At 36.2% G+C, this 24,034-nt stretch overlaps 2 protein-coding genes across 4 annotated transcripts in view; one reads left to right on the forward strand and one right to left on the reverse strand.

The window, feature by feature from the left end:
- The window catches only part of ODR4 (odr-4 GPCR localization factor homolog), a 36,731-nt gene extending 30,594 nt beyond the window's left edge, over positions 1 to 6,137 (reverse strand). Inside the window, exons 1-3 of one of the 2 annotated variants that reach the window (XM_014868634.3) lie at positions 5,926 to 6,137; positions 3,054 to 3,174; positions 38 to 172 (exon numbers count right to left, since the gene is read on the reverse strand). In XM_014868634.3, coding sequence (XP_014724120.3) covers positions 38 to 172; positions 3,054 to 3,152 — 234 coding nt within the window. In that variant the 5' untranslated portion in view covers positions 3,153 to 3,174; positions 5,926 to 6,137. The remainder of the gene's footprint in view (positions 1 to 37; positions 173 to 3,053; positions 3,175 to 5,925) is intronic. The other variant, XM_044758699.2, reaches the window with a different exon arrangement.
- Positions 6,138 to 6,185: 48 nt separating this feature from the next.
- Positions 6,186 to 24,034, forward strand: part of TPR (translocated promoter region, nuclear basket protein) — a 55,626-nt gene continuing 37,777 nt past the window's right edge. For both annotated transcript variants that reach the window (XM_070497714.1, XM_014868633.3), the window contains exons 1-18: positions 6,186 to 6,336; positions 6,701 to 7,009; positions 8,528 to 8,632; positions 10,382 to 10,455; positions 12,277 to 12,373; positions 13,520 to 13,623; positions 14,176 to 14,340; positions 14,796 to 14,888; positions 15,288 to 15,368; positions 15,448 to 15,535; positions 16,274 to 16,414; positions 17,226 to 17,317; positions 17,582 to 17,779; positions 20,190 to 20,297; positions 21,245 to 21,471; positions 22,358 to 22,521; positions 22,983 to 23,116; positions 23,205 to 23,353. In XM_070497714.1, coding sequence (XP_070353815.1) covers positions 6,267 to 6,336; positions 6,701 to 7,009; positions 8,528 to 8,632; positions 10,382 to 10,455; positions 12,277 to 12,373; positions 13,520 to 13,623; positions 14,176 to 14,340; positions 14,796 to 14,888; positions 15,288 to 15,368; positions 15,448 to 15,535; positions 16,274 to 16,414; positions 17,226 to 17,317; positions 17,582 to 17,779; positions 20,190 to 20,297; positions 21,245 to 21,471; positions 22,358 to 22,521; positions 22,983 to 23,116; positions 23,205 to 23,353 — 2,399 coding nt within the window. In that variant the 5' untranslated portion in view covers positions 6,186 to 6,266. The remainder of the gene's footprint in view (positions 6,337 to 6,700; positions 7,010 to 8,527; positions 8,633 to 10,381; positions 10,456 to 12,276; positions 12,374 to 13,519; positions 13,624 to 14,175; positions 14,341 to 14,795; positions 14,889 to 15,287; positions 15,369 to 15,447; positions 15,536 to 16,273; positions 16,415 to 17,225; positions 17,318 to 17,581; positions 17,780 to 20,189; positions 20,298 to 21,244; positions 21,472 to 22,357; positions 22,522 to 22,982; positions 23,117 to 23,204; positions 23,354 to 24,034) is intronic.

Raw genomic sequence — 24,034 nt, forward strand, 5'->3', positions numbered from 1 at the left:
CACAAACTTAACCATATGAAGAGACAAATATGATGACCTGGTTGGCATGTACTGTGGCCCATTCTTCATCCAAGTTATCCAACTTAGCTTTAGGATGTTTGAGGTTCTCATTTTGTTCCTCGTTGGGTGGTGTTCTAGCGGCAAGAATCACATAATCCTTTTGTGAAGAACACTTAAAAACAAATTAGAAAAGTTTATTAGGGGCCGGCTCCACGGCCGAGTGGTTAAATTCGTGCACTCCGCTGCGGCGGCCCAGGGTTCGGATCCTGGGCGCGGACATGGCACGGCTCGTCAGGCCACGTTGAGGTGGCGTCCCACATCCCACAACTAGAAGGACCCACAACTAAGATATACAACTATGTACTGGGGGGGGGTTGGGAAATAAAGCAAAAAAAAAAAAAGAAAAGTTTCTTAGAGTGATATCTGATTGAGGAATGTAAAGTTCTTATAACATGCAAAAACTGAATGTTTCTGGCAGCTTAAATTGTTAATACGTACACAGTCAAGCATCATTTAACAATGAGGACATATTCTGAGAAATGTGTTATGAGGTGATTGCATTGTTGTACAAACATCATAGAGTATACTTACACAAACCTAGATGGTATAGGCTACTGGATGTCCAGGTTATATGGTCCTAATTTTATGGGACCACCCTTGTGTATGCTGTCCATCATTGACCGAAACGTCATTACACAGCACATGACTGTATTATAATGAAATCTATGGGGAAACCAATTTTTCACGGATAGCCTTACAATGTTTCCCTCACATGTTATTTACCTTTTAATATATTTAATATCAGGTCCTTATTTAATTGGGCATCCTGAATGTGAATCACATAGTGGTCCTTAAAAATGGCTTACTGGATGAGTAAATAAACTGCATTCAAACTACAAGATAATACGCTTGGCCAATTTTCTAATTATTGTATTTGCGTCCTACATAACTTGAACAGATTGAATGGTTCAGCAAATGTAAAAACTCAGTAAAATAAAGCAACAAATGACCTTGTGCATCTTACATGGATGCACTTAATTCATGGATACAATAATAGTGAGGAACTTGCACATATGTGTGCACAGAAAAACAAAGGGGATGTGGGACACATAACTGAAGTGATAACAGATTTATGTTTCTCCATTTTAACAGCAGTTAAATGGTAACCAAAGGTGGGAAACCTAAAGATAAATTTAGGGCACATTTAATAGCTCAGTCTCATTACAATGAAAGTTTCCTATAAAGAAAGAGTGAAAATGAGGCTGATAAGACATGCTAGCATGGTGTCATACTCATACATAACCTGAAATTCCCATCATTAGTGTCATCCTGGAATAGAAAATAAAGGAAGAGAAATTATTTCTACAAAAGTTATTTTCAGAAAGTTACATTTCAAAGGCAAACAGGAAAAGGTAGGTGCTCATTAAGAAAGCTCTTCCTTTTTATAAAATCTACGACTTTGAAAAGAAAAAGAAACTGACTCTGGGAGTAGGAAACATGCAAGCTTGAGGAGAAGGAGAGAAAAGTGATGAACCCTGGAATAAAGAGGAAGAAGGAACATGAAGAATACTGAAAGGACTGAAAAGGCAACATGAAGAAAGACTGGAAGGAAGGTCCTAAATTGTGGGAGACTTATTTGTAAGAGGGTGGTTTCACTGAGCTCTAGAAACAGCCTATGTGCAGTACAGGAAGTTTGGAAGAGAGTATTTCTTCCTGACCTTTTATCTTTACTGATCATATCTTTTTTCTAAGACCCTTTTTCCCTTAAATTTTTAAAATAAAGGGAAGTAAAAAACTTTAAATAAAAATTTCCTAGCAAAAAAAAAAAAAAAAAAAAGCCCCATATTAGATGTTAAGTAACCTGAATCAAAAAGAAGTTAAAATTGTTGCCAAGGTCTGGCTATCTAATGAGAGGCCTCATGGGGTAGTACAACCTGGGTGAACAGTGCAGGGTCTGCCCTTCGTCTCACAAGTTAAGAAATCGGATTTGTGAAAACTCTGAGAATGAACCTGTCTTTCAGGGCTAGATTGATATTACAAAGCTCATTTGGAATGATGCTGACAACTAGAATATCATGATGGAGCATGAACACACAAGCCCTCTGGACAGCGTGTTACTTATAAGTAGGTAAGATAGGGCATCAAATTATAAGAGAAAAGTAGACTGGGAACATGGGTAAAATTAGAAAAAGGAAGGTTAATTATAGAATTTGAAGGTTCTAAGGCATCATGATAAAATATCCAGAAAGAAATTGTCAAATAGAGCTTTATTTCCTACTAGGCCTCTAAATCAAGTCCTTGGGCCACAGTGCATTCTCCACTAAATAGTGTTTAGACAGACATAGCTGGTTTGTCCGTGCAACTCTCCTTTTTTTTGTTGCTTTGTACTGCTGATCAGTCCTCCCTGCTGATTAACACATTCTTCCTTCAATTACAACAAAGGAGTGGGTGCTTATGCTTTCTAAAGTAACTGCCCAAATCTCCGTTCCATTTTGTGTTAATTTTTAAGGCTTAACTCTAAGAGGAAAACAGAATTTGTTTAATTTCCAAATTTCTCCCTTCCCCTTCCTCTCCATTGAATCATTGCTAAAAAAAAAAATTCGATAAGATGGGCACCAAAACATGTAACAAAATATATGACCACTGTTCCTACATGTCTGAGATAAGACAAACTAGAATGGGAATAAAATTATCAAGAGGTACTTTTGTAAAGAATTGGACAACCAGGAATTAATAAAGACTAGAAAGGAGTACAAAACACTTTGGAAAGACAACAAAATATAAATAATCTGGTTAGAAAAATTCTAATTTTGGAGTTTCCACATTATAAACTACTTTTACATGGTCAAAAGGGAATGTGTTCTGACTTGGGCAAACCTGAGCTGGGTTTGCCTGACTTCTCCACATTTTCCCTCAAAAATCCATTTTAAATTTACTACTTCTACATTCCATCCCTCCATCCCCTCATCTTGAATTTATTGTTAAATAGCATATTTTAACTTTAACGAACAGGTAATTTGTTTTTATCAATAAAGACAGTAAAAGATACATACCTGCCCTATTAAAAGACCAGAGACAAAATCCTTTCCTTGGAGATTGACGTTTGAAAGATACTGGCCAACACTCTCTTCTACAATATAGGTTCTTCCCATTATTGAGAACTAATTCACTTTCCTAAATTATGAGAAAAAATACATAGCATTTTTAGGTAAAAATACAATTTGTAATATGTTCCTCATGAGAGCAGTATAGCAAGATAAGACCCTGATAAGACCCCATGCCTTGCAGTGTGACTCCTTATTAAATAGGGGATTCTTTCTTGCAAAGTTAAACGTAGCTTCAGAATTCTCAACACAGTGCTGCAGGCAATGACTACCAACCAACCAGAGTTGACAGGAGAGAGAAAACCTATTTCCATACCTGGGATAAGGGAGAGGCCACTAAACTAGTAGTCACCATACCTGATTTCTTATTTGGATCTACTACTCTTTAGCTGCATCATGTTTGATAAGCTATTCCCGAGCCTCAGGGTGCTCATTTCTAAAATAGGAAAGATAATTTCTGAGTTGCTCATGGGGAGGTAGAGAGAATCAAATGCATTTAGTCAATAAGCATACTATGAAGAACTACTATGTGCTAGAAATTGTGCTAGGTGAGATGGTACAAAGATGAGTAATACTTGACCTCTGTCCTTGAGTAACTTATAGTACCCTAAGAGTTACAGAAGTAGATAAACAGCAATGCAATAATAATGAACATTTGTATAGCTCCCACTTTGTCTAAGGCCTTTTTTTAAGTACTTTACATGTGGTAAAATTTAATATTCACAAAAACTCCATGAGGTAGGTACTATTATTATAATCCTCATTTTATAGATGAAGAAACTGAAATGAAGAAAGGTAATGTAACTTGCCCAAGTGACAAAGCTGGTAAGTGGCAAAGGTGGGACTTAGGCAGTCTGGCTCTAGAATTTATGCCCTTAAATACCACGCTCATACTGAAGAAAGATACCCAGTCTCTCAATTAAACTTTTACTGAGGGTAACTCCTGTTCTGCTCTCTCTCTCCAGTTTGTGGATAAGAACCAGTATATTCCTCTTACTGGCTTATGCTCCTTTGAGTTTCTGTCACTTAAAACCAAAGATGCCGAATAAAAGAGCTAGACAATGATGAATGATGACCTCAAGTTCACATTCAGTACGGGAGACAAAAAATGTAAAAAGATGATATTCAAAAAAGCTATACATAGATATAGAGAGACTGTAGGAACACAGTTGCAGCATTTTGAAAAGAGATAATAGTCATTTGAGTTCGGTAAAAAATTTCAATCTTATTTAGTACAACAAAGTCAAGGCAACTAACTATAGATGTGCTGAGGTGGTGTATCTAACACCAGTAAACTGCAAGTCACAATGATTTTGCATTACTCTACAACTAAAGCTCAGAGAATTGGTTCCAGTTTGAAATGGCCTATTGGATGCTGTTTTTTCAAAGAGACTGTTCAGACTTGTCTCAAAACACACTAAACTTCTTCCAAGCTCTTGTCTGACAACCGTGCAAATCAGGTTTGCCCACCTTTTTTTTAGACTAACTCTAGAACTGCCTGTTTAAATCATTAATGCTTCTATAAAGCTGAGGGCTTTCCACTTTTAGTAGTGCCTTAAGGTACGCATTTCTGTGTATTAAACTTTCCTCTACTTCATCACGCTATTGCACTCCTTTTCCTTGTGCCCTAATAGTTCTTAATTCTTGCAAGAAATAGCAGTGACTTCAAAGTTATGATATGAAACTTCCTATCTTATTTTTTCCAAAATGTCACCTACTAGCCACGTTAACGTGTAAGAAACTGAATCTAACAGGAAAATGACAATCTACTGGACTATGAAAGCTGGGTGAATGCTAGATAATTTTTTTTTTTGTAGTGCTCCTTCAAAATTTTTAAACGTAGCCAACCATACTTTATAAAGGACATTACTAAAAAATGTAGATCTTGCCTTATACAGTTCAATTTTTCCTAAAATGTGTATTAGAAGAAGCTTTGCAAGTTGTCCAAGCACTATGATTTGGGACAACTCATCTTTCCTGGACTCTGGTTTCCTAGGCTACAAAATAAAGAATATAGATCATAACAGGTCTGAAAACCTATCTAATTTTAGGATTCGATGAGTCCAAGTACAGAACATCAGCATTTGCCAAATGACAGATCAATAACACGATAATATTGTGGGCCTAGGACATAGTACAGTACTGCATATACCAGCAACTTCAATTAAAGTGCTTATACAAAATATTCTGGGGGGGAATCAACCTTAAGCTCCTTACTGATATTCACAAAAAACTGCTACTGTGGGAATTAAAGGGAGGACGACATTAGGAGTGCTTTATTTTCAATAAATAATTTAGTAAATTCTTTTAGAAGAGTAATCGAACCTGAAAAAAATCTACAGATTCAGCTTGGAAGTCATAGAATTACGATCTGGAAACAAGTAGTTCTGTTATGGTGGCCGGGTGAGAAGTGGTTTTTACGAATGTGTTTAAAAACTTCTGTGACAACAGTTTTTCAATTTAAAAAATATAAACATAAGGTAACATTTTCTGCAATGTTACCTTCAAACATAAAAACAAGGGCTACACTCAGACTCCTCTCGGTTTCTTTAAATCCTCTTCCTGAAAAATGAACGGGGCTCCTTAAATTCCTCTTGCATTACTGTTACCCACCCTGCCACCAAGGAAAAAAAAGGCATTTAAGTACATTATTTTAAATAATGCAAGTCTGTCATAGCTGGACTTGAGTGAGTTGTGCCGGAGTGCCTGTCCATATGTTTTCTACACTCTGTCTCTTTCTTCCTTGCAAACGAAGGTCTCTGTGCTTGAGTGCACACATCCAACCCTCACAAGCGCGTAGGACACCCTTAGGCTGACTCACCTGTACTCAGAATGTGCACGCGTGGCAGACAAATCCGTCCAACAGTCAGTCCACCTAAGAAGCGAATTTAGGGCGCAAGAAGCAGCCTCCAGGAGCCAGATGCCCCTCCGTAGCCAATTCCACAGCCCATGAGTTCATCAGAAAGCGACGGACTGCCCACACTTCCCACTCCAAACCCAGGGTCTCTAGAGTCAGGTGGCGCAGAATGATGACGCAGCTGCCCCCTCCCTTTACCGCAGCGCCTCAGCCAAAGCGACTGCGGTGGCCCCCCCGCCCCCTTGCGGGCACCATTGAGAGCGCGGCAGCAACCTGGCCCCTGCCGTCCAGCCCTGTCGGGACCGATGCCCTCTAGTGGCTCAGTGTCTAGAAGCCGCCAAAGAGGACGCCCCATGGCATCCCGGAGCTTTGACGGTAAGGTCGCCCTACTCTTCAGGGAGGGACGTGGCTTGACAAGTACTATATGGCGCCACCTCGCGGACAGTGATCACGCGGCTGGGCGAGGAGAGCCGGGGGGCGGGGAGAAAGGAGTCAGCGGAGTGGGTGGTGAGGAATTGGGCTCACAGCAGAGATTGAGAAAAATACTACGTTTCCCAGAAGCCTGCGAGGCTTGCAGGGCGGAAAGGGGTGCCGGAAATCGGAGTGCCTGACGGGGTCAGAGGCCGCCTCTGAACTCGGATTCCCAGGGTGCACGGCGGCTTGCAGCTGCGCGCGCATTTCGGTCGCGGGCGGTGGGGCGGCTGTGGCGCCGGCGCTAAGGCGGGACTGGATTTCCCAGGGTCCCGTCGCGGGAGTCTCCGGCGGGCAGGCGCGCGCGAGCCCGTGAGCGAGGCGACAGAGGCGGCCGCCCAGGCCTCTGGGTCCTCCTGGTCTTCGCCTTTCTTCTCGGTTTCTGCTCCGTCGGCCGCTGCCGCCGCGGCCCCCGGCCCCAGCGACATGGCGGCGGTGTTGCAGCAAGTGCTGGAGCGCGCGGAACTGAACAAGCTGCCGAAGTCCGTCCAGAACAAACTCGAGAAGTTCCTTGCTGACCAGCAGTCCGAGATCGATGGCCTCAAGGGGCGGCACGAGAAGTTTAAGGTAGAGAGCGGTAAGTGCGCCGATCTTCCCGCCGGGGGTCTGGGCCCGATTCGGTAGCTAGGGCTGGGCTTCTCCGCTGGCAGCCTGGCTGTCGGCCTGCGACCCCCCTGGAGCATCGCTTTCCTGCTCCCCGGGCCGCCGAGGCCTTCTCTTACCTGCGCCTCTCACACTTTGATCCCGAGGAGCCTTTTGTTTGTTTCAAGCTGAATCCACGTTTAGTTCCGTTTTCTTTGTAATCAGCAGGGTCTCATATCGGGACAGAAGGTTGTCCGGGAAACAGAAATTGTGAAGGTTTGGGTCTGTTTACATCGGACTCGCGACCCCTGTCTTTCTAAGGCTAGAGTACCCTCTCTGTGTGTTGCACGTACAACGATAGTAATTTCCGCTCAGTCTTCAAGGCACCTGCCTTCAAAGGCCTTTGTCTCGACTGTTTCGTGCGCTTACGTTGAGCGTGTGTGTGTGTCGCTGTGCTCCGGTAACGAGCTGATGGTCACCAAAATGAGTGAGTGCGTGAGACAGCGCTGGAAATAGAGTGAACGTGCGGTGAATACGTTTAACATATCGGAATTCTCTCTAAAAATTGGAATTTGATAGAAAATATATTTAGACCTGTTTATAAATAACCTACAGTAGACGCTCAAATAAGAAAGTTACTAACAAAAGTGACTTGAACATCCTTGAAGAAAAGTTAAGAGCTTAGTAATTACCATTACTTTTGCCTTAGACAGTTCAGTTTTTCCTGAAGTGTGTGTTAGAAGAAGCTTTGCAAGTTATCCAAGCACAAGCACAAAGTTTTTGTTGTGTGTCTTGGTTTACCAGTTGTTTGGCGCGATGGGTACTGGTTTTTGCTAAGTTGATTGAAAATTCGGAGTAAATTTTCTCTTCAAAAAAATGTAATTAGCAAGCAGAATAAATATCGAGAATGAATTCTCTGAATCCCAACACTGAATATAGTACACAGCGTTCTGTTAATTTGCACAATGAATATTGAGTGCCTGAAACTACGCTGAACACTACACACTCAGTCCCTTCCCAGGGGGAGTTAACACATCTATTTTTACATAAACTTAGTAATTTTATATTTTCAGGTATGGTTGTGACTGTTTTAACACAGCCTCTTAAAGCAAAGCAGTTTTTAAATAATTTTCTTCTCCATTTAATAATTTTTTTTTACTCTGTTTTATGCTAAGAAGTTTGCTGTTGTGTGGGGAAAATACTAAGATAAATATGTCACTTGCCCTGAAGTAGTTCATAATCTTGTGAGAGAGATAGACAAGTAAATTGTAAAACCCCTTTAGGCCTTATTTTCATTTGTCATGTATGTATAAGTCAGTTGGAAGTGTTAGATTAAAGTCCTTTCCAGTGCTTGACTTACCTTTGCTCAAGGTAATTCTTGTTCAATTCTTATTTGGAGTGCAATTTTAATACTGTCTTAAATTTTAAAGTCAAGTTATTAAAAATAATTAGCAGTATCAACCATGTGTGTCCCTGTGTGTTTGATTTCATTTTTCTCTCTGCTTTTCTGTAGAACAACAGTACTTTGAGATAGAGAAGAGGCTGTCCCACAGTCAGGAGAGACTTGTGAATGAGACCCGGGAGTGCCAAAACTTGCGGCTTGAGCTGGAGAAGCTCAGTAAGTATTAATTATATCTCTATAATATTCTTGGACTATTCAGATCTTCAAACATCTCTTTGTATGCTTTGGAAACGTTTACTTACTATATATGAAAATTCTAGTTAAGTGTCATTTTCATTTATGGTGATATTTTGATTTTTCACTCAGTGATACTAAGAACATAGGGCTTAATGATCAAGAGGCCTGGGTTCTAATTCCAACTGCAGGTAAAGGCTCTTTTGCCATATGTGAATCATAACAGTATGTGATTGGTGTTTATAAAATGGCTAGAACCGCATGTCCATCTACTTACACAGCTGTACAGATCAAATGAGATATATTTGAAAGCCTTTTGAAAAGGCTAAAGCATTATGCAAGTAAAAAAGTTATTTTTTTATTTTTATTAAGTTATTTTTATGTTGTTGGAAAATTAAAGCCTATTAGTTCTATTATTATGTCTTACCTCTTTGTTATAATTTTTATAAATATTTGTGAATCTCAGACTATTCCCTTTTTAAGGCCTAATTCTTGTGAAAGATAGGTAGCTGATTTCCTTCTTAATTTGTTTTCTTACATCATTAAAGTCCTAGAGGGTACACAAGATCTTAGTTAAAGGTCCTGACATTTCTTGGAAGGATGATGTTTATTACATGCAGTGCTTATAATAGAAGAAGGTAAATTTCAGGAAAGATCTTTATGGAGTAGGGTCATAATATTTGTTATTAGATATAGTTGGATTTTAATTTGATTGGAAACACAGGAAGCTAGTAATCAAGAGAGTGGTTGAAATTTCACCCTTCTTTCTTAACTGATCTGTGCCCATCAGCTATTTGTTTGGGTTATAACTTTTTTCAGCTGATTTTGGCACATCTCATTTTTAAAACATATGACGTATTTGTAGGATGGTATGTGTGCATGTATAGTGTATCTTCTTTGGAAAAATATCTGTATCCTCTGCCCATTTTTTGATCAGGTTTCATTTTTTTGTCTTTAAGTTGTATGAGTTCTTTATGTATTTTGGAAATTAACTCCTTGTTGGGTATATGATCTGCACATATTTTCTTCCAGTTGGTGGGTTGTCTTTTCATTTTGTTGATGGTTTCCTTTGCTTTGCAGAGCTTTTTAGTCTGATGTAGTCCCATTTGTTTATATTTTCTTTTGTTTCCCTTGCCAGAGTAGACATGGTATTCGAAAAGGTACTGCTAAGATCATAAGTACTTACTGAGTAACTTGATCAGGTTCATCATCTGTACATAATAGTTTTTCCTTGGCATAATAACAAGGTCTGTAAGGCAGTGGTGCTGAACAATTTCAGGAAAATGACTGTGATTGCAGGTTCTTTATGAGATTTGGAAAAGGGAGAGGGAGGGAAAGATGGGGGTAAATGTTATTTACGATCTTGATCTTGTCTTTTTTTACTCAGTTTTCTTCTTTTTAAATATAATTCACTGATTTTTGTGATTGACTTGGAAGACGTCATTGAAAGATAAGGAAATTGATAATTGCCTGTGCTTTTTCTTGTAAATGTTAGCCAGAATGATCACAACTAAGATTTTGGGGAAAGGATAGCATATTTAAAAGTTTGGTCTAGAAGTACAGTAAATTTGAGATGTATTCATGAATTTAGAAGGCGATGTGAGACAGCTCAGCCTTTTTGAGACTTAGTTTCTTATTTTTAAAATGTGTGTGGGTGGTAGTTGGATAAAAACTGGCATTGTACATTTTAAGCATATGTGTGTGTATGTTTATAAAATTTCTTTTGTTTAGACAATCAACTGAAGGCACTAACTGAGAAAAACAAAGAACTTGAAGTTGCTCAGGATCGCAATATTGCCATTCAGGTAGAAATTATTCCTATGAATAAAGCTAATTGTGAACATGTTACTTGAGGAAGTTTTCTCTTCTGATTGTGTTTATTAGTTATTTAGTCAATGGGAATATGAAACATTTTCCACTAAGAGAAACTACTAACAAAAGCATGAACACATGAATTCCTTAATTGGATCTCTATATGTTGTATTGATAGATTGGGCGTTCCTTTTACTCATTAGAGTATATTAGTGCTTGATATAAAAAAACATGCACTTGCTTTTAGTTCTGTAGCTCTTAAGTTTTGATTTTTTTAAAAATTCGAATTGATTTTTTAAAAAATGCAAATTGTAAGTAAGTGCCATAGAATTTTAGGTAGGATAGATGTTCACAGATCCATCTATCTATCCATCCACCCACTCACCCACTTATCTACTTACCTTCCTTTCTTTTAGAAGTTACCTATTTAATGCTTACAGGCATTATTTTAAGTATTGCAGTACAATTGGGGATATGGGTAAAGTCACATCCAAAATCATTTCCTTAGAGTAGTGATATAAGAATAATAAATTGAATATGATCACAAGGATTGCTGACCAATTTATTTAATAAAATGGTCGTACTCAGTGATTCTTTAACCAGGTAGAACTTTAGACTCTTGCCATTGCTTTTTTAAAACTTGCATTTGATTTGAGGTTAAAAGATACTTAATAGATAAAAGATACTTCTAATGGGAAAGAGGGATAGGCTTGATCCAATAGAAATTTAAAATTCTCTACATAAAAAGAACTAAGATGCAAGTAAACCATTAGAAATATTTTTTCAATAAAAATGTGACTATTTATATCCTTAATACATGACTACTTTCAAATTATAAGAAAAATCATTCAAGGGGGAAATGGACAAAGGAATTAAAAGGGAAAAAAGAGAGAGGAGGCTCCACAAATGGCCAATAGCAATATGAAATGTTGCTCTACTTCACTTGTAATCAGAAAAATGCAGATAAAACAATAATATGGTAATTATTTTTCACCTCCTTATGTTAACATTGATTTCTTACTTTTTTTTTTTGAGAATAAGCTTCAGTTCTGGCATGGGTGGCTTAGACTGGCACTTATAACTGAAAGAAAAGCGTATAAATTGCCATTGTCTTGCTTAAAGGAATTTGACAAAATTTATTAAAGATCTTAAGTAATTCCATTTCTAGAGATCTTTCTTGAGAAATAATTTGAACCAAGGTGTATATGCAATGATAGTCATCAAAATTTTGTTTTATAACAGCAAAAAATTAGAAGTAAGTTAGATGTCCTACAAAGGCATATGTAAGTAATTAAGACACTTCCAAGTCATAAAATGTGACACGGGCAATTTTTTCCATATGCCTAGGAAAAATAATTTTTAAAAATCTAAAATATGGGGCCAGGCTTGATAGTCTGGTCATTAAGGTTTGGCACTCTCGCTGCTTCAGCGCCCTGGGTTTGCTTCCTGGTCGCAGAACCACACCATCCATCTATCAGTTGCTGCGCTGTGGCGGCAGCTGAAATAGAAGAACTAGAAGGACTTACAACTAGAATATACAACCATGCACTGGGGCTCTGGGGAGAAGGGAAAAAGAGGAAGATTGGCAAAGATCTTAGCTCAGGATGAATCCTTCCCTGCCAAAAAGAAAAAAAAAATCCAAAATATGAGCAAAAGTGTTGAGATTATGCGTAATTTTTAAACTTTTTGATGTATACGTTATAAGAAAAAGAAAACCAACCGTGTTTAAACTGCACCTAATGTTAACTAAAGTGACAGTTCATGTTCAAGTTCCTATATTGATGATTAACTTGATTTTCTTATTTATATGACAGAGCCAGTTTACAAGGACAAAGGAAGAATTGGAAGCTGAGAAAAGAGACTTAATTAGAACCAATGAGAGACTCTCTCAAGAACTTGAATATTTAACAGGTATGAAGAAGTGCTTTAGCCTCTAACTACACTCTTTTCTCTCTCTTCTAGCAGTGCTAAGAATTAATCCCCAGTCTGTTTTTGTTGCTGGTGTTTCTTTGTCATATCTCAGAATAGTGTTCAGGGTAATATCCTATTGTTTCTCCTACTCATTTATCTTTAGATCATTTATCAGGGATTTTAAAAAGTATCTAGACAAGTACATAAATGAAGAACATGTCAGAGAAGTGGTAATTTGAACCAAGGTTTACATGCAGAGATACTACAGTGTTATTTGTAGTATCCACTTGGAAGTAGTTTAAATGTTTGGTTGTAGAAGCTGCAGTCCTTCATTTTATGCTGACACCCTTGCTGGGATAAGCTATCCATAAGCATTCAACGTAAAAACCTAAAAGGAGAGCCCATATTTAAAAACATAGGCTGAAGGAGTGAGGAGACAGGAATATAAGATATATAAATATAGAATATAATATATAATACAGTTGATGCATTCAGGTGAACTGACTCTTAGGCAGTTTAATGGTTATCAAGTTCCCTTTGGTTCCTTTTTATAAGATTTTTGAGAATTTTAATTTTTATTGAAGAATTTTCAAATATGTTGCTATATAATAATATTCAATTAGGCAACTATACTTTTCCAGTATCAGAAAAAAGTTACTTCAGAGTATTTGTTGATGATGTTGCACAGGTAGTGAGTAGGTAAAATTAAAAGAATTTTTTTCGTAAAAATCTTAATGTAGGGACTATAGGAAAATTAAGCATGTGTATTCTGGCTGTTTTGAGTAGAGGTTTTTATATGTATCATTGCTTTTTAACTTAAATAGCTATTTGTGAAATCTTAATAGATTGTTGGGTGTATATCAGGAAAATTAATGTTAATTTTGTATATTTAGCCTAAGATAGTATATTTAAAATAAAATAATCCATATAATTTACATGTTTGGTTGGGCGCACGAATTTAGCTTCTTTATCTTCTGTTCAGTGAAATTAGATTTGTTAATTAAGTATGGCAGAAACAAATTAAAATAGAGGACTTGAGAATTACTTACTTTGTATTAAATGTTTATGTTTCTAGAGATACATTTTTGATGGTTCCTCTGAGCATTAGTTAGTTCTTATTTTCAAATTCTCTTCTGACCTTTCTAGAGGATGTTAAACGTCTAAATGAAAAACTTAAAGAAAGCAATGCAACAAAGGGCGATCTTCAGTTAAAACTGGATGAGCTTCAAGCTTCTGATGTTTCTGTTAAGGCAAGTAACAAATAATTCCTAAAGGACAAAGTATAATTTTTGTTTAAACTCACCTAAATTAAAATTTAAATAGAGGCAAGTTATCCATAAAGTAATTAAAAGCTGTGTTTTGGGTTTTGTTAGTGTCAGGAAATTAAGCAATAAGACAATTTTATTTTATTTTTTTTTTTTGCTGAGAAACATTAGCCCTGAGCTAACATCTGTGCCAGTCTTTCCTCCACTTTCTGTATGGGTTGCTGCCACAGCACAGCTGATGAATGGCCACACCTGAGATCCAAACCCACAAGCCCAGGCCACCAAAGTGGAGCACACCGAACTTAACTACTACTATGCCACAGGGCTGGCCCAAGACAGTTTTAATTGAGTTGTTTTACTTATGTGATGTTTGCTTCTTATAGTTCTTATCTGATTGTTTTCTGTTAAGAATCCATACAAATATTTATTTCTGTTGTAAAATAAAATTCTGCTTGTATCCCTTAGCTACCAACAAAATCATTTGAATAACCATATGTTACCTTTAACTGTAAATGCTGTTTTCTTCCATTTCCTTAGTATCGAGAAAAACGCTTAGAGCAAGAAAAGGAGTTGTTACATAATCAGAATACATGGCTGAATACAGAGTTGAAAACTAAAACTGATGAACTTCTGGCTCTTGGCAGAGAAAAAGGAAATGAGATTCTAGAGCTTAAATGTAATCTTGAAAACAAAAAAGAGGAGGTAAGTTAGTCAAATTGTAACTTTGTATTAGGTTACAACTTACATTTGTGCACAGTTTATTAAAAATTTATTTAGTGGTGTAGCAAATTAAATGTTCTTGTAAGATTAGGGGTCAAATGTGGAGGACATAACTCAAACATTTGGCGTAGGAAATTAACCAATTGCATTTAAGTAAAGAATTTAAGAGATTCTTTGATGAATTTTAATATTATCTACTGTCTTACGATATATCTTTCCTAAGACATGTGTTTAAGAAGTGGTGGTAAGTTTTTGTGTGCTAAATCCAAACATGTTCTGTGAGCTGTTATTTTCACTTGATTAAATATTTTATGTAAAATACTTTTTTTGAACGTGAGGAATTATTTTGCTTTTACTTGGCAGCTTAACTTCATATCAAATTAATTTCAGTTAATACAATATCCTCCCCTCACCCAACTCCACTGTTTTATTTGTAGGTTTCTAGAATGGAAGAACAGATGAATGGCTTGAAAACGTCAAATGAGAATCTTCAAAAGCATGTAGAGGATCTGTTGACCAAACTGAAAGAGGTATAGATGACTACTTAAAATTTCTCTTTTACGAAATATTGTAGCACTGTTATTTTATAAAATGCTTTCGTATTTTGAACTGTTCCTGGCACCATGAAATGGCCAGCTCACTTCCATATGATATAGAGTGAGAAATGGCAATTATATGCTATATCCAAAGTACTATCTAAAAATGAGTATGGTTAATTTTAATTTTCACTTAAGCATTCCACTTTAGATAAAAGTATCATCAATATTTTATCCTTAAAGTATTTCTTCTTTATCGTGAAAACTGATTTTAATTTTAGTGTTTTAATCTTTATCTTGTCACTTTACAAAACTGGATGTTTTATCTTGGTATTTGGTAAACCAGTATTCTAAATTCAGTTCAAAGAGACTGCTATAATGTTTTTTTTTCAGGCCAAGGAACAGCAGGCCAGTATGGAGGAGAAATTCCACAATGAATTAAATGCTCACATAAAACTCTCTAACCTGTACAAGGTAAATAGCGTACCATACATTTTAGTGTTCTAATGTTGTATTATTGGATGTTGGGTAACTTTTTAAGATTGACTTTTAGAGTGCTGCTGATGACTCAGAGGCAAAGAGCAATGAACTGACCAGAGCAGTCGATGAACTACACAAGCTTTTGAAAGAAGCTGGAGAAGGTAAGAGTTTTCAATTATGGGAAGATTATTTTGTTTTTAGATAAAAAGTACTTTTTTCTTTACCTTTGTATAGATTGTTGGATTTGGAAGTCAGATTAACTTTCTTAGGGACAAAATTTGGTACAGAAGAAAGATCCTTGAATTAAAAAACTTAAAGTTATGTTTTTGGCTATTAATATATTTGAAAAGATAGATTAGCTCTTGTTTTTCTCTTTCTTTCATCTGGTAACTGTACATATTCTGGTTTCTAATAGGAAATTTTTCTTCCATTTTTGAAACATTTACTTTGATAAGTACATACGGGTTTACAGTTTGGGTATTCTTTTAATCCATAAATAAGCCTCACTTTTTAAATTATAAATAGTGCATTTTAAGGTTTTTGATTTTCTTTTTTTTAGATGTAAGTTATATATGATGTTTTCCAGTCATTTCGTATATTCTAGACTAAAGATCAGATTAAAACCAAAGAGATATTTAGAGCCACTTTTTTGCAATTTGAGTTCCCTTATTTTCCCCATGGATAAGAGACATCAAAAGGAGTAGTTTCACCAGGCCGGGACATTTTGGGAATTATAAGGAGAGCAAGAGTTTTCAGTGGGTAATAACTATCAACCACAGACCTCTCTGGAATTTAGTGTTATCTCTTGAAGGGAAAAATAGTGACTGTTCTGTTACATTTTATAAACTCACAGATTTTAATGATGTATTTGGATATTCTGTCTTTAAAAATATTTTTAGCCAATAAAGCAATACAAGATCATCTTCTAGAGGTGGAGAAATCTAAAGAGCAAATGGAAAAAGAAATGCTAGAGAAAATAGGGAAATTGGAGAAGGAATTAGAGAATGCAAATGACCTACTTTCTGCCACAAAACGTAAAGGTATGGATTAATACATGCTTGTTGATTGCTTGAAATACTAGAACTTCTTTGCGTAGTTTTCAATTTCACTAATAGTGTTTCTCTGTCATGGTGTAGGAAACTCCATCAAATTATAGCATTAGCGTTTATTTTTAGTTTAAAATTAATACTCTGTACTATATTGTCAGATATATGTACTGTTTGATCACACATGATTTTGTGTCAATTTCCAGAATAGTTTTTAACTTTAATTTTGTTAGTGCCATTGAGTCAATTCCAACTCCTGGCGACCCTGTGTACAACAGAGTGGAACCCTGCCTGGTCTTTTTCACCATCCTCTCACTTTCTGGTACTGTACCAGACAATGCTCCACTGCTGTTTATAGGATTTTCGCGGCTGAGTGGCCAAGTCCTTCTTTCTAGCCTGTCTTAGTCTGGAAGCTCTACTGAAACCTGTCCATCATGAGTATCCCAGCTGGTATTTGAAATACCGATGGCATAACTTTCAGTATCACGGCAAGACACCACTGCCACGGTATGACAACCAACATACGGGTGATGTGATTCCCTGACTGGGAAACAAACCCAGGCTGCGGTGGTAAGAGCACCGAATCTTAACCACCTGACCGCCAAGGCTATCTTGTAACTATAATTACTGCATGATATTTAGAATTGAGTTATGTTACATGACTATCTGATGTCATGTTTTAAAATCTTCATATGAATTTATATGTAATGTACACTAGGTGTCACTTTTTCTTTGTCTTGAAAAAAAATATTATGTTCGTTTGAAATTTTATAAAAATATACAAGATTTCTGTATGTTGGCACAGGAGCCATATTATCTGAAGAAGAGCTTGCAGCCATGTCTCCTACTGCAGCAGCCGTAGCTAAGATAGTGAAACCTGGCATGAAATTAACTGAGGTAAGAATGGTATTAAATCTTATTTTCCTTAGGCAAAAATGTTCAGATCTCTCTGACACTTAATCCCCAGAAAAATTTTTCTTAAAATCGTCTGATGATTAATAGAACATCTAGGACAGGCTTTCTGGGTTCCTGGTTCTGTATTACATATAGTAAAGATTTCCATCTTGTCTAAGTGCTAACAAATGTTTATTATGAAGCTAGATAGACTATATAATTCTGTTGTAATGCTTAGATTTGAAACAACCTCTCTTCTGCTTTCAGCTGTATAATGCTTATGTGGAAACTCAGGATCAGTTGCTGTTGGAGAAACTAGAAAACAAAAGAATTAATAAGTATCTGGATGAAATAGTGAAAGAAGTTGAAGCCAAAGCACCAATTTTGAAACGCCAGCGTGAGGAGTATGAGCGTGCACAAAAAGCTGTGGCAAGTTTATCTGTTAAGCTTGAACAAGCTATGAAGGTTGGTTCCATTCCTAAATTTTAGCTGCAGGAAAAATAAATATGAGAAATTATTTACTAGGTAGTTCTTCCTTAGAATTAAAGTATTCGAGTCAGAAACGGCTGAATCTGCTTCTTCAGTGATAGAGTAATTATACATTTTAAAGCTTATCATTACATTATTAAACACCTGTAATTGCAAAATATTGTACCTTTATTCAGCTAAAATTGTGAGAACCTTTTACGTTTTTTAAGACATTTGGGAAGTTTTCTGGAGGGTTCTCTAGTGGTTGATAAATAGCCGAATCTCCTTGCACCACTATTCAAATTAAAACAGCAATCTCTCTTTGTACTAGCACTCTCCTAAATTTCGCATAGCCGTTTTTTGTCAGACACTTCTGATGTTCTGTCTTTATATCATTTCACAATTTGGCAAATCTTTATATACATTACTTTGTTACTTTTCCTTTACATATTAGAAGTGCCAAGGAAATTTATAAATATTCTTTGTGTCTTAAGATTCTTTTTTAATAGATAATGATTAAAAAAGTATTTATACTCTTATAATTTTGCTTTTAGGATACATCTATTAGTATTACTGAGAAATCTTCAAGATTTATTAAACAAGTTTTATTGAGAAAATTCAGTTAAATCAGTTTGTATCTGCTGTTCTAAACTGATAAATTTCTTTTTCTTTCTTCCATTTTTTTTGGAGAACCGTATGAATAAATTGTAACCTTAATTCAAACTTAAACTTTTCTTGCTGTTGCTGTTAGAATTTACACAGTTTGCCAGATAATATTATATCAAATGGTCTCTTTCTCCTATATCAAATAACCTTTAACAGTCTTGCCTTGACAGAATATTGGCTTTTTGACCCCTCTCCCGGCAACTGTGTGGATTGAAAAGAGCTTCCTTGGGTCTAATTAGATCTTCTTGAGTTTCTCACTGTTGAGAGTGAGCATTTTTGCCTGGAGATTATTGTCTGAAGGGGATAGAGAGGTGGAGGGGCTTAAAAATCAGATAATAGCAGCTGTTCATTGTGGGAAAAGCCTGTTTGTTCCTTCTTCACTAATGATCAGGTACAGTAGTAAAAATCCCTTATAATAACTGCCAAAGAGTTTAAAGATAATTTCTGTATCATTTTAATACCTGAATCTTCTTTCTGTAACATACATCCTGTATCCTCCAGTCTAGATTCTGTGAGGCTCATTTGGTAGATTTAGGATTTTATAACCAAATTCCTTCCTTGGCATCTTAGTTAATCCCATTTTGAACTCAGTAGATTTCTATCATTGCTGTCTTTCATGAATATTTGCCTACTTCGTTTTGTCATGTACTTGTTCCTACTGAAATTCATTTGTGCATACTTTTAGGGCAGTGTGCTCAGAGGTACTTGAAACACTAGGATAAAGATGAGCCATCTTTCACTTGAACAGTATTTAAGACATTATTATGTGGAAACAACACAAGAAGAAGCAAAATTTGTATGAATTTGTGATAAAGCATACGATTTCAAAGATATTTTGTGCTCCTATCAGGTTCCTTAACACTCTCCCTAAATCTCTAATGATATTGTGATGCAAAACTCTGCAAAAGCACTGTATATTTATCAATTCTTTTTTTTTTTTTTAACAGCCGTGTGACATTGGCTGCTGCTGCTTTAGAATTAATTCCTGATGCTTTTTTTTCATAAAATCAAGTTTTTTATACATCTTACCCACCGTTTTTTACTTTGACCTTTATTTCCAGATAACCCATGTAATAATAATTATCACTGTAAAGTAATCCTTTGTTTTTGTCTTAGTAACAAAGCTTTTGAGAGTATGTATTTCTGTGACATTTAATAATACACTATGAATTTGATGTGGCTGTAAGATTGTAATTGACAGTTAATTTGAGGGAAGTGGCAAATTCCTCATCATTTTCATACAGTGATGAGCATTGTATTGATGAGCAATATTTCAGATACTAAGAAATACATGTGCTCCTATTTATAATTTCTCTTTAGAGGCCACTGTATTATATAGAATCTTTTTAATTTATAAGTTAATTGCTGTGGTATTTGAGCACCCTCTGTTTTTTGTTTTTTGTGCGGTTTGTTTGAGGACAATTAGCCCTGAGTTAACATCTGTGGCTAATCCTCTTTTTGCTGAGGAAGACTGGCCCTGAGCTAGCATCCATGCCCATTTTCCTCTATTCTGTATGTGGGACGCCTACCACGGCATAGCTTGCCAAGCCGTGCACAGGTCTACACCCAGGATGCAAAGCGGCGAACCCCAGGCTGCCAAAGCGGACCTTGCGTATTTAACCGCTGTGCCACCAGGCTGGCCCCGAGCACCCTGTTTTTGTTATTTGTATAACTGCATCGTTTGTTTGGATCTTAGAAGGAAATATAGAATTTTCATTTGAATTGAATTTACATTTTAAAGGAGATTCAGCGATTGCAGGAGGACACTGATAAAGCCAACAAACATTCATCTGTGCTCGAAAGAGACAATCAAAGAATGGAAATACAAATAAAAGATCTTTCACAACAGGTTAGAATTTTTTCTTTCTTTTCCTATTTTGTTCTTAACCGACTGCCCAGTAATGTTTGAATCTGGTTGCACTTAATCCAAGATAGAGCTACAACATATGAAATTCTGATTGAATTAGGAATACTACTCTTACAGAATTTTACCCAAGTCATTGTTTTTTCATAGCTCTTCTCTTTTTTTCTCTTTTCTTTAAGTGTTTGATAAATTTTCAGATTGTGGGTACTGGTTGTAATAAATGAAGTAATTCAAAGATATGTGAAAGTTTTCTCCTCCCTTCCCAAGTCCCAGAGTGTAACCAGTGCTGACAGACTGTGGTGTGTTCTTTCACGTCTTTGTTCTCTGTACAAACATACATGAGCATATATAAACATATGTAGGTGTTCTTTGTTTTTACTGAAATAAGACCATGCTATATGCATTACTCTGCCACTTTTTTTTTTTTAACTGAACAAGTCAGGAAATTGTCTTTTGTTCATATATTTTACCCTAATCTGTGTGTGGGGGTATATACATACAACACATACATAAAAATTTGACGTAAATGAAATTAAAATTTATTTCCCATGCTCTCCTTCTGCTCCATACATAATGCATACATAAGTATGAAAGTGCCAGCAGACACATGCACACACAATAGCTATGTATTTCTGTATGTTTTATTTGATCATTGTTTTAAAAACATGGAGCCATGTTTCCGGAATTATAATTTGGCTGCTTTTAAAAAACAACAGCCTTCATTACACACTTTTATAGAAATGAAAAATTTTTTTCCATTAAATTTTTCTATTTAGGTTTAATATCTAAAATGATACGCTTGATGTTTTTTAAGTTAATATAAGTTAATGTTCAGAAAGGAGTATTTTCGTTTGAAAATTTTCATTTTCTTGAGGACATTTCCAGAATCAAAGCCATTATTATTTGATAACATATTAAAACCTTGTTTTTAGATTAGGGTGCTTCTGATGGAACTTGAAGAAGCAAGGGGTAACCATGTAATTCGTGATGAGGAAGTAAGCTCTGCTGATATAAGTAGCTCATCTGAAGTGATATCACAGCATCTAGTATCTTACAGAAATATTGAAGAGCTTCAACAACAAAATCAACGTCTCTTAGTGGCTCTCAGGGAACTAGGGGAAACCAGAGAAAGAGAAGAACAAGAAACAACTTCATCCAAGTAAGCAATTGACTACCTTGGTTTATTCAGCAAACATTTGTTGAAAACTTTTTATGTGCCTCTAACAGTGGTGGATACAGGGAATATAGTGATTTAGGAGAAAAAAAAAAAAATTGAGCAGCAATACCCCTAAAAAAGTTCTGGGGGCTGGCCCATGGCCGAGTGGTTAAGTTTGCACGCTCCGCTGCAGGCGGCCCAGTGTTTCATTGGTTCAAACCCTGGGCGCAGACATGGCACTGCTCATCAAGCCACGCTGAGGTGGCGTCCCACGTGCCACAACCAGAAGGACCCACAACAAAGAATATACAACTATGTACCGGGGGGCTTTGGGGAGAAAAAAGGAAAAAAAAAAAATAAAAATCTTTAAAAAAAAAAAATTCTCCCAGAGACCTCAGTTTATGTGTAAGAATAATCATAATTAAATAAGTAAGTAATTTTAATTCAGTGTGATTAGTTCTATAATAGATAAAAGCCTACTGTGTGTGGGAGCATGGACGTGGAGGACTTAGCCTAGATTTTAGGAAACAGACCAGGCTTCGTGGAAAAGATATGTAGGAATTACTCAAGCAGAGTAAAGACTTTTTTTAAAAAATGTGTTTGATGCTAGAGGAGGAGGAATGGCTGTGAAAGCAAGAAGACTGGAGTTTGAACTGAGTGGAGTTGGTTTAATTTTTGCAGATGAATTTTCAGATGGCGTTGGTTAATACCTGACTTCTGTGTGGTGGGGGTTTTAGAAGTGGTTCTTAAAATAGCAGAAGAAAGAAAGGACAAGAGAAACGAAAATATTATGCTTAATGATAGACAGTAAAATAGTCAATGTACAGTAGAAGTTATAACTGCCTTTCCTTCTCAGTCCTGTGAAGTAGACTGGTTTCTTTTCCTGCAGAATCAATGAGCTTCAGCTCAAACTTGAGAATGCCCTCACTGAATTGGAGCAACTCCGTGAGTCACGACAACATCAGATGCAGCTTGTTGATTCCATAGTTCGTCAGCGTGATATGTACCGTATTTTATTGTCACAAATAACAGGAGTTAACATTCCTTTACAAGGTATATTTTTATATCTTATTTTAGAAGTTTGCAAGTATTTTTGGGAAATGCTTCTGAGATGTTTATTAGGGAATGGATTTTGCAACATAAGCAGTATCCACTCTAATGATGGTAACTTAAAATTTGAATACCATGTATGATTGATCATACGTATTATCAATTCTAAAACACACCGTTATTTTAGGGGTTATTAAAAAAAGAAGAAATGCTGATCATTGTTGAAAAGTGTGCATCTTAAAATCAATGAATTATGATATTTATTTTGGTTATGTTCTGTTTTAACGTTTACTCTGCAAATGTCTCTAATCAGAAACCAAAAATAATCTTAATAGGTTAATAGATTCTTGTTTAATAGTTTCTACACTCTTATGATTTCATTTAAGTCCATCCATCAGCTTCTTGATTTTGGTTATGATGTATTTGCAAAGAAATGTTATATCGTTGTTTTTATGTTTCTGAAGCTTCCAGTTTAGATGATATTTCTCTTGTGTCAACGCCAAAACGTTCAAGTACATCACAGACTGTTTCTACTCCTGCCCCGGTACCTGTAATCGAGTCAGCAGAGGCTATAGAAGCCAAGGCTGCCCTTAAACAGGTAAAGATCACACCTTTACACCTTTGTCTTGGGTTAGGTTATTCAAGAACACAAGAGAGTCATTTTCTAATATTTCTCCAATATTTAGTTGCAGGAAATTTTTGAGAACTACAAAAAAGAAAAGGCGGATAATGAAAAAATACAAAATGAGCAGCTTGAGAAATTTCAGGAGCAAGTTACAGATTTGCGATCGCAAAACACCAAAATTTCTACCCAGCTAGATTTTGCTTCTAAACGGTAAATTTCCTTTTGTTCCAAAATTAATGTTTGTCTAAATGATATACTTTAGTATTCAAATGAATCAAATTCAAGGGTTAATTTGCTATAGTGTTACTTTTTTGTGGACCATAATCCAGGATGCTAAGTTATGATGGTTCATTTTTTAATACTGGTTACTGATCCCCTTGGGCATTGCTAAAGGGTCCAGGTAGTTACGTAATAAGTTGAAATTCATGTGAGGAATGTTGCTTTCCTTCCTGAGGTTGAAGGACCTACTGTTTCTGTAGGATTTAACTATTTTATAAATGTGCCAGAGGATGAGAAGAATGTGAGCAAATTTCATTCAATTTTTTCTATTCCAGCGTGAAAAGAAGTGGGCACTAGATAGTTCATTTTGAGAAACTTCACTTTCTTGTCACTTACAAAGGAGTAATAGTAAATTTTATTCCATAGTTGTTATTAAATCTGTTGAATGCTTGTTAGTTTATCAAGTTATGACAATTTATTTCCGTGAACACAACATGATAAAACTATGTTTTTGTAAGGATACGGCAGAAGTTACCTCTTTATGTTCCAACAATTTGGTACTGTAGGTAGAAGTACCCCTTTTTTCCCTATGTTGATAACCCTAGCCAGCCGTTTTCTAAACTTTCAAGCACGTAAGAGAAAATAAGGTGAAGAATTATAGAGGAAAAAAAG

Source organism: Equus asinus, chromosome 25, assembly GCF_041296235.1.
Source record: "Equus asinus isolate D_3611 breed Donkey chromosome 25, EquAss-T2T_v2, whole genome shotgun sequence".
Lineage (NCBI taxonomy): Eukaryota > Metazoa > Chordata > Mammalia > Perissodactyla > Equidae > Equus > Equus asinus.